The 16,670-nt window shown below is 37.4% G+C and overlaps 1 protein-coding gene across 1 annotated transcript; it reads left to right on the top strand.

Annotated features, from left to right (window-relative positions):
- The first annotated feature begins 11,521 nt into the window (after window positions 1–11,521).
- LOC125201835 (cytochrome P450 71A6-like) lies at window positions 11,522–13,865 on the top strand. The gene is made up of 2 exons (XM_089065805.1): window positions 11,522–12,439; window positions 13,175–13,865. The coding sequence occupies exons 1-2, from the start codon at window positions 11,546–11,548 to the stop codon at window positions 13,784–13,786; spliced, it is 1,506 nt and encodes a 501-aa protein (XP_088921931.1). The 5' UTR covers window positions 11,522–11,545; the 3' UTR covers window positions 13,787–13,865.
- The last annotated feature ends 2,805 nt before the right edge of the window (window positions 13,866–16,670 follow it).

Here is a 16,670-nt window from a genome sequence, read left to right as displayed (position 1 = left end):
AAAATATTCAACGGAAGCATATCAAGAGAAAGCGGAGCCATGTACGAAGACACGACTACACTTATAGTTCCAACGTCCAATTTATTCGATTCAATCTTCTCAACACCACCGACCGCCCATCGCCGCTCAACCTGCACATAGGGAAAACACATGCAGGGCTGAGTATTTTAAACATACTCAGTGGACTCATGCCAAAACATTTTATAGTTATGCCACCCTTACCATAGTGAACTCGAGGTTTTGCATTTATATAAAGATAAGCATCGAGTATCACAAAATATATCATGGACTGGCCAGTCAAATAATACCTCCCATTTTCTCATCAATCATCATTTCATAGTGCGACGAAAGTGTGGCCACACTATTCGCCCACGAGACCGGCCGACTAGCATGGACGGCTCTCGATCCCATCGTGTACACAGCCTGGTAGGGTTTGCGGCCTTACTCAGACCCGATTTCGTTTATATAGCCACTGTAGCCTAATGGAGCGTACTCACAATCTAGGCATCAGGCACACACAATATCCAAAATAATTCATAGGCATGGCATAGCAGTTTAATCCACCCTTATTTCTCCAACATCATAAATTTGCATATAGAAGAGTTTAAGAATAAAGCCCACCTCGATTTCCTTCGAGTTCAACAAAAAATGCACTTCTTCTTGTATCCCACCGGGAACGCGAACTATCACCTTTTGTTCATATTTTCCAAATAAGTCTCAAATCATGGATTAAAATTATGCATGATCTCACGTTTCCCTTTTCACTTCGATTATTTTCAAAATCACCAATCAAAATCAAAGTACGATTATCATATCGTTTTTATTCTCACAACAATTCCAGACTTATCATCAAATCGTGTCACGCATGAGTGTTTTTCCACACACAACACACGCACACACACCACGCATGTACACGCCTACCGAGGCGTGCACACACACACACACACGGTCACACACACACATGCATCAAATTCACCGATTAATTTCCCCCTTCACTCGTTCTAAATGCATGTGGACTCAAGAACACCGATTAATCGGTAGAGGAAGAAAAGATTAATAATAGAAGTACCTATTCTTGCAAAAACAAACGGTAGAAACAAGTAGAATCTTGATTCTTCAATGAATTCTTGAATTGCAGCTTCAATTCTTCTCCAAAAGATGAAGAATTAATGGAGAAAGTAGAAGAAAAATTTGAGAGAGAGTGGGGAGAGAGAGATCGACGTGAAGAGAGGGGTGGGGGCGGTTTTCTGTAGTGCTAGGGTTTTGATTTCTCTCCTCTTATTTATAGAGTGCAAAATATACTCCAACAATTTAATAATAAAAGATTTGGAGTAGATTTGTTGGTTGAAGAGGCCAAAAATTTAAAGAGAAATATTAGGGAATTCGAATTCTAGGCTATTAAATTAGCCTATGATTTAATTTGAATATTTCACGGAGTAGAATAAAATATCACGGAGCAAGAAAATAATAATAATTCTCCCCCAAAATAAATGGAAAGTGGCGTGTGATATCCAATTCCTACAAGGAATTTAATATAAATCCTAATTTAATTAGGATATGGTAAGATCTTCTTAGATTTGGCAAGATATGCTAGGATATTTGAATTTATTTATGGAAGAGAATAAACAAGGGATCAAATAAAATAATCCCTTCTCCCATAAAATAGGAGATTTCGAAAATCTCCTTTAGAAATAATATAGGGGCCGAAAATTTCATAAATAAATAGGAATAATCGGACTTTGGATTTAATTTGGATAATTATCCCAAGCAATAATTAAATCCAAGAAAAGTAGGATTTCTTTCCAATAAATAGGAGAGTCAAAAATTCCACATGATTAAATAATGCTCCTATTAAATTCTTACTCATCCCTTAGGAAAATAATTCACCACAAATATTATTTCTTCCCACATCAAAATATTCATATTTTCGAACTTCACCTCCATTCCACATTTTCCAACGACTTTGACCATTCCACGGCCACGTCATATTTTCCACAAAATTGACTATTCAATAGCCGCGTCACATATTCCACAAGTTGACCATTCAACTCAAACTCGACTCCATGTCGCAATTAGGTCACAAAGAAATTTGCAATAAATCACTCATCATTTAATTTCACATATATCATAGCATTAAAAACATTTAATGCAAAAATTTCCACGTCACAAAAATTAGGGTTCGAAAAAGCGGGACGTTACATCCTACCACTCTTAAAAGAAATTTCGTCCTGAAATTTGGTACCTTCATGGAAAAAGTTCCGGGTACATTTCCATCATTTTATCCTCGAGCTCCCATGTGGCTTCCTCGTATTCATGGTTTCTCCAAAGTACTTTCACGCTAGCAATAGATTTGTTCCTCAAGATTTGAACTTTACGGTCCAAGATCATCTGAGGTCACTCCTCGTAACTCAAATCCGGATTCAAAGCGACTTCTTCATAGTGAATCACGTGTTTCGGGTCGAACACGTACTTCCGCAATTGTGACACATGGAAAACGTTGTGTATGTTCCCAAAGTTCGGCGGTAGCGCTAATCGATAGGCTACGGGTCCCACTCCTTCGAGAATTTCATAAGGTACGATAAAACGTGGTTTCAACTTTCCCTTAACACCAAAACGCGTTATCCCTTTCGACGGGGATACTTTAAGAAACACTTTATCACCGATTTGAAATTGTAAGTCGGTCCGTCGGACGTCAGCGTAAGACTTTTGTCTATCCTGGGCTTCCTTCATTCTCACACGAATTTGTCTAACAATTTCAATCATCTCCTCGACTGCGTCGGGTCCAAGTACCCTTCGTTCGCCAACTTCATCCCAATAGAGCGGTGATCTACATTTTCTTCCATATAAGGCTTTATACGGAGCCATGTTAATCGTTTCTTGGAAGCTGTTGTTGTAACCGAATCAATCAACGGTAGTGCGGTCTCCCAACTTCCGCCTTGATCGAGCACCACGGCTCTTAGCATATCCTCGAGAGTTTGTATCGTCCTCTTGGATTGTCCATCTGACTGCGGGTGAAACGCCGTGCTAAAGTTCAATCGCGTCCCAAGCTCGCGCTGTAGACTAATCCAAAATTTTGATGTGAACTTCGGGTCACGATCAGACGTTATCGTCACTGGGACTCCATGCAATCGCACGATTTCTCTTATGTAGATACGCGCTAGTCTATCCGATCCATGCGTTATCGGAATCGGTATGAAATGCGCACATTTGGTGAGTCGATCCACAATCACCCAAATGGCGGTGTTTCCCTTGAGAGTCTTTGGCAAAGCCGTCACGAAATCCATGGTGATGTGCTCCCACCACTTCCACTCGGGTATTTCCAACGGTTGTAATTTTCCATATGGTCGTTGATGTAAAGCCTTCACCTGCTGGCAGGCTAAGCAACGTTCCACAAACGCCGCGATATCCTTCTTCATACCATTCCACCAGAATGACTTCTTCAAGTCTTGGTACATCTTCGTGCTTCCCGAGTGAGCAGTGTATGGAGTCTCATGAGCTTCACTCATGATCTCATTCTTGAGTTCCTCGTTGTCGGGCACGCATAGTCTTCCTTCAAAGATGAGGGCATTGTCGGACTCCTCACTAAAATTTCCCGATTTGCCTGTTCTCACTTCCACTCGATTTTCTTCGAGTTTCGCATCCATTCGTTGCGCTGCAACGATTCTTGTTTTCAAATCTGGTTCCACCACTAAGGTGGCGATTCGTCTTTCCACCGTTTCAGGTGCCCTTATTACTTCCAATCGCAATTTACTAAACCCTCGTATCAAACTTTTTTCTTCCGTTAGGAAAGCTAATTGCGAATGGTCCTTTCGGCTCAAAGCGTCTGCCACCACATTTGCTTTGCCGGGGTGGTAATTGATACCACAATCGTAGTCCTTCACTAGTTCGAGCCACCTTCGTTGTCGCATGTTCAAGTCCTTCTGCTCGAAGAAATATTTCAAGCTCTTGTGGTCCGTAAAGATTTCACATCGAACTCCGTAGAGATGATGCCTCCAAATCTTTAGGGCGTGTACCACTGCTGCTAACTCCAAATCGTGTGTTGGGTAATTCAACTCGTGCGGTCTCAACTGTCGTGACGCGTTGGCGATCACCTTGTTGTTTTGCATCAACACGCATCCTAGTCCAACCTTCGAAGCATCGGTGTAGACTACGTAATTCACTCCAGACTCGGGCACAGCTAAAACTGGCACGGTGGTCAACTTTTCCTTCAAGAGTTGAAAGCTTGCTTCGCACTCCGGGGTCCAATTCACCTTGACTCCCTTCTTAAGTTGTTGCGTCATTGGTCTCGCTATCTTGGAGAACCCTTCTATAAACCTTCGGTAGTATCCTGCCAAACCTAGGAAACTCCGAATCTCGTTTGGGGTTGATGGTGACTTCCATTGTTGTACCGCTTCAACTTTGGCGGGGTCCACTCTAATCCCTTCCGCCGATACGATATGTCCAAGAAAGTTTACTTCCTTAAGCCAAAATTCACACTTGCTAAATTTGGCGTACGACTTCTCATTTCTCAAAGTCTCCAAAGCGATCCGTAGATGCTCCTCGTGCTCCTTCTCGTTCTTCGAGTAGACTAAAACGTCATCGATAAATACTAAGATGAATTTATCCAAGTACGGATGGAATATTCGATTCATCAAATCCATAAATACCGCTGGGGCATTCGTCAATCCGAACGGCATCACTACAAACTCGTAGTGTCCATATCTTGTGCGGAATGCGGTCTTCGGTATATCCTCCCTTCGAACTCGTAGCTAGTGATATCTGGACCTCAAGTCCATCTTCGAAAAGACTCCGGCTCCTCGAAGTTGATCAAACAAGTCATCTATCCTCGACAGTGGATACTTGTTCTTAAGAGTCAACTTGTTTAGCTCCCTATAGTCGATGCACATCCTCATCGACCCATCCTTCTTCTTCACGAAAAGAACTGGCGCGCCCCACGGTGAAACACTAGGCCTAACAAAACCTAGGTCCATGAGCTCTTGGAGTTGTATCTTGAGTTCCTCCAACTCCTTAGGCGCCATTCGATATGGTGCTTTGGATACGGGTGCTGCTCCCGGCTCGAGATCGATGGTAAACTCCAATTGTCGGTCTGGCGGTGGTCCAGGTAATACTTCGGGAAAAACATCTGGAAATTCCCGCACAACAGCGACGTCTTCCACTCTTCTTTCATCATTCTCATCGCCGTGAAGATAGACGAGATAGGCAGGTCGCCCCTTTCTTATCATCGCGGTAGCTTGCAGTGCAGAGATTATCGCGATTCGTCGATTCCTCGAGATTCCATGGTACACGATAGGTTCCTTTCCCGGAGCTTGTAGAGATATTTGCCTCTCCTTACAACGAATCGTTGCGTAATTCGCGGCCAACCAGTCCATTCCTAGGATCACGTCGGTATCTTTCATCGCCATAACTTGTAAATCATGAGCGACTATCTTAAGTTCTCCTAGCACGATTTCTATGTTCGAGCACGTTCGAGATATTTCTATCATTCCTCCTACTGGTGCGGACACCATCATTCTATGTTCGGATTCGCTAGTAGACAAGCCCAAAGTGTGCACACACAAGTCAGATATAAACGAGTGCGACGCGCCCGTGTCAAACAACACAACAACAGGGGTGTTGAGAATTTCGCCCATACCTGTCAAGTTTCCTTTGTCGCATTCATCTTGTTCTTTCTTCGGCTTCTTTTGCTCCAACGCGAACGCTCTAGCTTGTGGAGGAAGTCTTGGGCGGTGAGGCTGTTGCTGCCGCGACGATTGGTCGCGATTTCCTCTTGCTTCATTTTGCGGTGCCCTCGATGGCTGACGGGATCCTTGATCGTTCTGCCTCGATCCCGATCCTACCTTGTTATTGGCACACTCCCTAGAGTAGTGGCCGTTTCCTCCGCAGGTGTAGCACTTGACGACGTTCTGATATCGGCATTCTCCGAAATGGTACTTAGAGCACACATTGCACTGCGGTGCCCTGGGTCGATACTCTCCTCTCTGGCTAGACGTATGTTGCCCTCCTCCGTGCTCGGATCGATGCTGATTCGACTGGTGTCGTTTCCCATCGTAGAAATTCCTAGAATCCTCCCACTTTCTCTTCTCTCGGGAGTGATGTGATGGGGGCAGGGACGGTGTAGAGTTCTCCTTGGCTCTTTCTTTAGGCATTGCGGCTTCAATATCCAATGCGAGTGCCAAAGCTTTAGCGTAGGTGAGTCTTCCTCGACTGGCCAACGACATCTTTATCTCGGACCTTAGTCCCTCACGGAACTTGTCTGACAGCTTCTCGTTAGTGTCGACTTGATTAGGGGCGTATCGAGTCATGCTGTTGAGCGCTCGATCGTACTCGGTTACGGTCATACGTACCCGAATTCGTTTATATAGCCACTATAGCCTAATGGAGCGTACTCACAATCTAGGTATCAGGCACACACAATATCCAAAATAATTCATAGGCATGGCATAACAGTTTAATCCACCCTTATTTCTCCAACATCATAAATTTGCATATAGAAGAGTTTAAGAATAAAGCCCACCTCGATTTCCTTCGAGTTCAACAAAAAAATACACTTCTTCTTGATATCCCACCAGGAACGTGAACTATCACCTTTAGTTCATATTTTCAAAATAAGTCTCAAATCATGGATTAAAATTATGCATGATCTCACGTATCCCTTTTCCCTTCGATTATTTTCAAAATCACCAATTAAAATCAAAGTACGATTATCATATCGTTTTTATTCTCACAACAATTCCAGACTTATCATCAAATCGTGTCACGCATGAGTGTTTTTCCACACACAACACACGCACACACACCACACATGTACACGCCTACCGAGGCATGCACACACACGGTCACACACACACATGCATCAAATTCACCGATTAATTTCCCCCTTCACTCGTTCTAAATGCATGTGGACTCAAGAACACCGATTAATCGGTAGAGGAAGAAAAGATTAATAATAGAAGTACCTTTTCTTGCAAAAACAAACGGTAGAAACAAGTAGAATCTTGATTCTTCAATGAATTCTTGAATTGCAGCTTCAATTCTTCTCCAAAAGATGAAGAATTAATGGAGAAAGTAGAAGAAAAATTTGAGAGAGAGTGGGGAGAGAGAGATCGACGTGAAGAGAGGGGTGGGGGCGGTTTTCTGTAGTGCTAGGGTTTTGATTTCTCTCCTCTTATTTATAGAGTGCAAAATATACTCCAACAATTTAATAATAAAAGATTTGGAGTAGATTTGTTGGTTGAAGAGGCCAAAAATTTAAAGAGAAATATTAGGGAATTCGAATTCTAGGCTATTAAATTAGCCTATGATTTAATTTGAATATTTCACGGAGTAGAATAAAATATCACGGAGCAAGAAAATAATAATAATTCTCCCCCAAAATAAATGGAAAGTGGCGTGTGATATCCAATTCCTACAAGGAATTTAATATAAATCCTAATTTAATTAGGATATGGTAAGATCTTCTTAGATTTGGCAAGATATGCTAGGATATTTGAATTTATTTATGGAAGAGAATAAACAAGGGATCAAATAAAATAATCCCTTCTCCCATAAAATAGGAGATTTCGAAAATCTCCTTTAGAAATAATATAGGGGCCGAAAATTTCATAAATAAATAGGAATAATCGGACTTTGGATTTAATTTGGATAATTATCCCAAGCAATAATTAAATCCAAGAAAAGTAGGATTTCTTTCCAATAAATAGGAGAGTCAAAAATTCCACATGATTAAATAATGCTCCTATTAAATTCTTACTCATCCCTTAGGAAAATAATTCACCACAAATATTATTTCTTCCCACATCAAAATATTCATATTTTCGAACTTCACCTCCATTCCACATTTTCCAATGACTTTGACCATTCCACGGCCACGTCATATTTTCCACAAAATTAACTATTCAATAGCCACGTCACATATTCCACAAGTTGACCATTCAACTCAAACTCGACTCCATGTCGCAATTAGGTCACAAAGAAATTTGCAATAAATCACTCATCATTTAATTTCACATATATCATAGCATTAAAAACATTTAATGCAAAAATTTCCACGTCACAAAAATTAGGGTTCGAAAAAGCGGGATGTTACAACTGGCGTCCAGAAGTTTCGGTAGAAGTTTTTCGAGTATCGACCATTTTGCAACTTAATCTACCGATTAAATGTTGAACTTATAGTTGATTTCAGTGGTATATTGCCAGTGATGAAATCGTATATTGCCGGCGATGATCGGTGATCGATGGAAGATGAAGATGAATTATCTTTTCGGAGAAATTTTGAGAGGAGAGAAGAAGATGCGGCGAATTATGGTAAATTTTTGAATTTTTACCCTAATTATGAAATTACAAAAATGTCCCCGAGTTGTAGTAAATTGAGTATATAATGAAGTGCGAAAATTAACCTTTGATTATCTAATCTATTCCATCAAATTCAAGATTATGTGGTCAAGATTCGGTCTCTAGTTCGGTCTTTAAGAGTGAAGTTGTGGTTAATAGGACTATATATATATATAGAGAGGTGCGTTAAAATGACAACACTCTTAAAATGACACTGTGATATCACGCTAGACTGCAATATTATACATGCTAGACTGCAATAGTATAACACGAAGGAGTTAGATATGAGTGAATCTCAAGGAATGGCAACCCATAAAAAGTGTCCTTTGCTTGTTGCAGCTACTCCACGTGATTGTTAGGCCATTCTAGTGTTTAAAAAATAAGACAGGAGTTCAACTACGAATTAACATTCGATCCAATTTGAACATAAAATCCAGCTTAATGCATTTATGTAGTAGTTTTGAATTAATGTGTTGCTATGCGTTCAATATTATTGTAAGTTTGTGTTTAACCTTTTGACTCACTTTTATTTTTATAATGAAGGTTAACTCCATCAGGTCTCACTGAAGAAATTTAGCGTCCTTATCCTATTTCGACGACACGAGATTTTATATAGTTTTATTTTGTGTGTTAACTAACTGAAAAACATAAATATGTAAGAAAATAAAGTAGAGATAAAGATGTTTCTATTTTTAGTAATAGATCATCTTTATTGGGACGAATAAAAAAGGAAAGTGGGTTCGGTGGAATGGAGGGAGAAATTTTAATTATGTGATGTTTTTTTTCATTATGTAGTTTTTCATTTTAATTTAAAATTATTAATTTCAGATTGGGCAATGGTAAATTAAACATCAATTATTACTCTTGTAATAAATAGTTTCGTAAAATTAACTCATCCATATAAATAACAAGCCTAACCCTATTTCGTAAAATATCTAAATAGTTTCAGTGGACTTTGTAATCAAATTATTACTTCTATTGATGATTTTTTGAATTAAGTACTCTTGTAGGCCGCCATAGCATCAATACAAGCATTTAGGACCCGTTTGTTTAACATGGACTTTCTAATTCTCAAAGTATTATTTTTCTTTGTTTCAAAGTTTTCTTTCTTTGCACCATTCTCGAAGGAAATTATCCTACTATAAACACTTAAAATTGTCCTCGAGCAATATCTCTATTTTCATCTTTTTGCTATGTTCGATGAGTGATTTAATGTTTTTCCTTTTTGCTATCCAAATAATACATGCAGTATCTATTCATTTTCTTTTATTGGAATGATTTTGACTTGCCTGCCATTTACTGGATAATTGGTTGTCGATTTCGATTGCGATTCACGTACTACCTCCGTCCTACAATAACAGTCATATTTCACTTTTCCGTAAATGGTAAATAGGACCCACATTCCAACAATTTATTTCACTCACACTTTCTTATAACAGTAATATATATATAAGTGAGATCCATAGTCCACTAACTTATTCAACCCACTTTTTTTATACATTTCTTATAACCCGTGCTAACACCAAATATGACTTATATTGTGGACGGAGGTAATATTAGTTTGTGGCTGGCTGGCTGGCTACCATCCCATGCATGTTATCTTAAAAGATATTTTTGTATTAAAACCTCCAACTGAAACAAGCTTAGGCTTACATAAGGTTGCCGCTCGGTTATCATGACTATTTATCATATCATAATTCATCAAGGATTAAGTTCTGAGATTATTTTAGTTAGAAGAGTGTAACCATAACTAAAAATCATATTATTATCTATGTATGGTTAAAGCAGTGAGATTCAATCTCATGAATCAAATCTGACATTCTAGGATTTTCGGTCAACTTGCGAATTCAGTCAGCTCATTCTTGTATTAATATTTTCATGTCTAGTTATAGACCACAAACCAAATACAGACAATCAAACTGGGCCTGTTCAAAATTATATTGGTCTTACAATCAAGATAAAAAATAGCCAACCCAAAAATTTTATTGGGTTTACAAAATTAGGCCCATATCCAGATCGAAAGATATGGATAAATTTAGTCATGAGGACGAATTTGCTTCCAATGGGAAAAACACAACATCTTGAGCACGATTTCTAACTTCACATTCACTAATTAGAGCAAAATTATGGTGCTTTTATTCTTGAATGGAGTTGATTTTTACTGGAGAATAGAAGTTAGTAAGCCCAAATGGTGCTGTTCAAGAAATTCATTTTCATCCTTCCTTGACTGCTAACTTCTGTAATGTACAGGTCTGGTCCAAATGAGATGGGCCTACGTTGACATTTATATGGGCTACCTATAATAAATGTAAAGTATATTGTATTTGTATGCACAGCTAAATAGAGATATAATTACTTCATGATGTCAATTTCTTTTATTGGAGAATAAAAAAATTAGTAAGCCTAAATATAGTAAATACACTGTCTCACTGATTCAGATGATTTTACTAGAAAATAACCAATAAGGCAAAAAAGAAAATAAAACTTAATCTCTCTATAACATTATACACAGCAAAAAAAATCTTAATTTTTCTTTTATTATTTATACAAATTATCAAGTTTTTTAGATTTTAAGTGATTATTTTGTGCAAAAATGTACGCCATAAAAAAACACATACAAATTATTTTCTCAAAATTTTAAATTCAAAATTTAGAATATATAATTTCCACATAATAAATTTCAATATCTGTCTGTTTTGCTTTTACGAATTTCACTAATAAATAGAGAGCGATAATTTTTTTTCTTTTATAAATAGGCCAAAAAGAAAATTGTGGTAAATATTTTTTGGACGGATTGGCATTAGTTCTTATAGCCATGCGACCGGAGCTTGCAGTGGACAGTGGTCCAGTTTTGGCGTCCCAATTTTACTAATTTTGACAAGTTTATTTTTACTAATTTTGACAAGTTTTTTTCTAAAATTTTTTCTATTAATTTAAATTTTGTATACTCTCATTGGTTGAATATTATACGTTTGCACCGACTTATGCCGATGTAAAAATAATTTTTACGATAAACATTGTTAAATGTTGAGACAGTAAATGAAAAATCAATTAGATAATTGTGGCCTATGGGACACTCAATCTCATCCTCATCCTCCTCCTCTCATTCAGTCCTTAAAAAATCATGATATTTTTAGCTAATCAAATTCTTATTTTATGTTGCTGTGTATATAAAAAAACACCATAGCAACGTTATCTATCCGCAAAACAAAAAATGGATTCCGTTTCACATTTGTTGGCTGTGCTACTCTCCACATCTCTCTTCCTCTTCTTCCTGCACAAATGGCGCCGCAGTCCTTCTCCAAAGTACCGGAGAAGGCTGCCTCCGTCTCCACCAAAGCTCCCGTTAATCGGAAACCTCCACCAGCTGGGCTCAAGCCCCCATAGATCTCTCCAGCCACTCTCCCGCCGCTACGGCCCCCTCATGCTTCTCCACTTCGGCAAGGTCCCCGTCCTCATCGCCTCCTCGGCTGATGCTGCGCGTGAGATCATGAAAAACCAGGACCTGATCTTCTCAAACAGGCCCCAACTCAGCATCCCCAGCCGGCTTTTCTACAACAGCCGAGATGTGGCGTTTGCACCGTATGGAGAGTACTGGCGGCAGAGCCGCAGCATATGCGTGCTTCATCTGCTGAGCAACAAAAGGGTTCAGTCTAATCGCGGCGTGAGGGAGGAAGAGACTTCCCTCATGGTCGACAAGATTAGAAAATTGGGTGCTTCCTCGAAGCCCGTGAACTTGAGCGAGGTCATTTACGCTATGACGAACGACGTGATTTCTAGGGTGGCTCTGGGAAAGAAGTATGGTTTAGAGAGTGATTTCAAGGAGACGTTTGCTGAGTTTGTGGAGCTGCTAGGGATTTTACCTTTGTGGGAGTACATTCCATGGCTAAGATGGATCAGAAGGTTTGATGGTTTGGATAAGAGAGTAGAGAGAGCTGTTGAGAAGATGGATAGGTTTTTGGAGGTTGTGATTCAAGAACATAGAGTTAGGGAGACGAGAGAGGGAGATGGTGGTGAGCTGGATTTAGTGGACATATTGCTTGATTTTCAGAGAGAGAATGCAAGCCGCACCCCTATTAAAGACGACACTATCAAAGCTATTATCCTGGTAACAATACTTCTCTTATAAATAACTTGATAAAGAGAAAAAATATTTAACGTAATTTATGTAAATCAATTAGTAAGAGTTTAGAGTTTAAAGTAAATTTGGAAGTTACATGTTGAATTAACTAATGACCTCCCCCGTCGTCCGTGAAATTTATCATTTATTTCAATTTTTGTTCGCTCCTAAAAATTTGTCACTTTTCACTTTTACATTTTTTTGGTAATGGACCCCATGTTCCGCTAACTCATTCTCACTCACATTTTATTATAAACTTAATATATAAAAGTATAATCCACATGCCATTAACTTTTTTCAGCTCATTTTTTATTACATTTCTTAAAATTCGTGTCAAGTCAAATAGTGACATTATAAGGTACAGATGGAGTAAAAACTACAGTGTATTGTCAATATTCATTTGTGGCGATAATGGAACATTTTTATGGTATATATATATTTGAGTAAAAAGTAATACTCCCCCGTCCCATAGAAATAGACCATATTTCATTTTTTATCTGTCTCATACAAATAGTCCATATTCCATTTATGACATTGTTTTTCTCCTTCTCTCTTACTTTACCAATTATGCATGAAAACTCTTAGCAATACCAAATGGCTTATTTCTATGCGACGAACGAACTATATCAATCTATTATTAGTGGAGTACTAATGTTTTGGCTTTGCAGATTTCTTCATTTTCCTAAATTATTTTTGATGTGGGAACTGATACTGTATTTACAGGATATGTTTGCTGCTGGAACTGATACTATATTTACTGCTCTTGAATGGGCTGTCATAGAGCTCATAAGAAATCCGTCAACCATTAAAACTTTGCAAAATGAAGTGAGAGAAGTAGTCAGAAGCAAGGAAGAAATTAATGAGCAAGACTTGGAGAAAATGCTTTATCTAAAGGCTGTGTTGAAGGAGAGTCTAAGATTGCATACACCAGTCCCATTGCTAGTTCCTCGTGAACTAACTCAAGACGCAAAAGTATTGGGCTACGATGTCGCATCTGGTACACGTGTGATGATCAATGTTTGGGCGATTTCTCGGGACCCATCATTGTGGGAAAAACCCGAGGAATTTCGTCCGGAGAGGTTCCTTAAGTCGAGTATAGACTTTAGAGGTATGCATTTTGAGTTGATCCCGTTTGGGGCAGGCCGAAGGGGATGCCCTGGTGTTACGTTCGCGATGGCAGTGGTTGAGCTCGCACTAGCCAAGCTGGTCCACAAGTTTGATTTCGGATTGCCTAATGGAGCGAAAGTGGAGGAGTTAGATGTGAATGAATCTAATGGAATCACAATCCATAGAAAGGGTCATTTGCTTGTTGTAGCTACTCCCCATGCTTGTTAGGTCATTCTATTTATTGTGAACATGATCTCATATACATTTATTTGCGGTTCGGTTCACAAGATTATATTTCGTAATTAAATATGCATTGGGTTTGGTTCATAATTTCACAACCTAATCCCTATAAAGATAATCATAGCCACCCCTAAAACCACCGGTGGATCCGGGGGGTAGGAGGGGGCGACCGCCCCTTCCCGGCCGTCCAGAGAGCTTGAATATCCCATATAATTGGGCCGGAAATAGGAGAATTGCCCCCTCCGTGCATATTCAATAAATGTCGTATTAAAGTTAGTAGCCCAGTGGTTATGATGTTGACTTTTAACCATGAGGTTTATGTTGAGAGTATTTTTTCTTCTTTTACCATTCTTTGTTTTATTAATTCATACTTATAACTTCTTATTATCAAATCAAACTATTGAAATACTTTATGAATCTATATTTTTATTAGTATACACCTATAATTTTGTTATACTAATCATATTTTAGTTAAATATTTTTAAAAAATATTCGATACTACGCACTACATTTTAAGTAGTACTACTATTGATTATTATAAAATACTTATTTTATGTAATTTTTATTGCATCTTATTAATTGTATATCAAAATAAACATTTGAAATATTTATGGAGTTTAAATATTTAATGTAGTATTAATTTTTTATTTTTATATTTTTAATTAATATATTAATTAATTTAATTTTACAAATTATATTAATTTTTTTAATATTTATTTCTAACTTCTTATTACCAAATCAAACCATTGAAATACTTTATGAATCCATATTTTTATTAGTATACCCATATAATTTTGTTATACTATTCATATTTTAGTTAAATATTTTTTAAAAATATTTGATACTCCGTGCTACATTTTAAGTAGTACTACTATTGATTATTATAAAATACTTATTTTATGTAATTTTTATTGCATCTTATTAATTGTATATCAAAATAAACATTTGAAATATTTTTGGAGTTTAAATATTAAATATTTAATGTAGTATTAATTTTTTATTTTTAAATTTAATTTTACAAATTATGTTAATTTTTTTAATATTCCGCCCCTTCCATACTCAGGTCCTGGATCCGCCACTGCATGTAACTAAAATACTCTCACAACTCAATTTTAGACTAATTTAGTGAATAGACTAATCATGTGATAATCATAGCCACCCTATAAGGGATATTTAGTGAATAGACTAATTTTTTAATTACTCATTTATTTATATATAGAGTAAAGGCTAAAACTCGTCCTAAACATATGCCTATTTTATGATTTTGGTCCTATACTTTATCTTTTGAATTTTTGCATCCTGAACATTTCAACTCAGATCACAATTAGTTCTATACTAACAATTTCGTCAATTTTTAAATGGTTTTAACCCGATTTTAAATGGTTGTGAATGTTGGAAAAGAAAATCAGGCACAAATGTTGGAACGAATTGGGGCTAGTGCGCCTTATAGTCCATGCATTGGAACTTTATGACTTACCTTTCCATGTACATGGGTCATGAAAATTAAACAATAAATATAGCACTTTATTTAGTGGGGATGATAGATAAGAAATTGTAACATCCCGGAATTTAGAACCCTAATCTTTGAGCCCTAGAATTAATTGTGGATGACGTGGAATCGAGAATGCATTTATTTCATGAGTTGATATGGTCGATTTGAGTTAGGGTTGTGTTGAAAGTTTGAAAAGTCAAACTTTGTGATTTAAATGGTGTGGCATGTGATTTATTTATTTGTGAGATTATGTGGTAAATTAATTATCTAAGGGTGAGTGAGAATGTTAGAGAAAATTTCCATAAATACTTGTCACCCTAATTCTTGTAATTTTCGAACCCTAGACCCCCTTTGAAGAGAAATTCTATTTATTCCGGAATTTATTTAATCGTTGGGATATTTATCCAAATTAAATTCCAAGAGCCAATTATTTCCTTGTTTAAAGATGGAAAAATCGAGCCCCTTATTTTTCTAGGTGATTTTCGAAAATCACCCATGTGGGAAGGAAAATATTATTTTGCCTATTTAATTGATTCCTTACTTGATTTCCTTCCATACCTAGAATTTAATTATTCTACCAAATCTTTCCATACCTCAAGAGATCTTGCCTTACCTTATTCTAGTCAATATTTGAAAATCCATGCCTTATTTAATTAGGCATAGGAGGCGCCACTTTTGACTCCAAGAATGGGAGAATTCTTATTTTATTTTTGCTCCATGATATTTTATTCTACATGGAAAAAATACCAAAACAAAATCTTGGCTTTTTGGAAGGCCATATTTTCGAAAATTTCATGCCTAGAACCCTAATCTATTTTTGATAATTCTTCTTCCCTACTTCACAATATTATTTTATTTTATTTAATTGGGAGAATGAGATCTTACCAAATATTCTATTCTAATTACCTAAAGATCTTGTTGAACACTATAAATAAGAACCAAAACCCCAACCCTAGCCCCCACATTTTCGGCCCCCACCTCCCATACACTCTCTCAAATTTTCTTCTTCCACTCTCCAATATTTTGCTATCTTTTGGAGAAGAATTGAAGTTTAATCCAAGAACTTTGAAGAATCAAGACTAATACTTGTTTTCTACCGATCGTTTTTCTCAAAAAGGTATTCTTGTTTTAGAGTTTTGCTTGTTCTTCTTCTACTTCTTCTTTTTCTTCTTCTAACCGATTAATCGGTCTTCTTGAACCCTCATGCATCTTGGTTGAGTGAAAGAGGGATAAAAAGGGTGTGGGAACATGTGTATGTGCGTGTGCCGTGTGTGTGTGCGTATGGCGTGTGTGTGTGCCGTGTGTGTGTGTGTTTGATGGTTAAATAATCTTGTGTGATAAACATGATCTTGATTAATTGGTAATGATAAGATAAATCGT

The sequence above is a fragment of the Salvia hispanica genome, chromosome 2 (genome assembly GCF_029641045.1).
Source record: "Salvia hispanica isolate PSC_SH4W2 chromosome 2, Shi_PSC_v1, whole genome shotgun sequence".
In the NCBI taxonomy this organism is placed as follows: Eukaryota; Viridiplantae; Streptophyta; class Magnoliopsida; order Lamiales; family Lamiaceae; genus Salvia; species Salvia hispanica.
The sequence above is the reverse complement of the archived record's forward strand: the minus strand, read 5'-3'. Positions and strand labels throughout refer to the sequence as shown.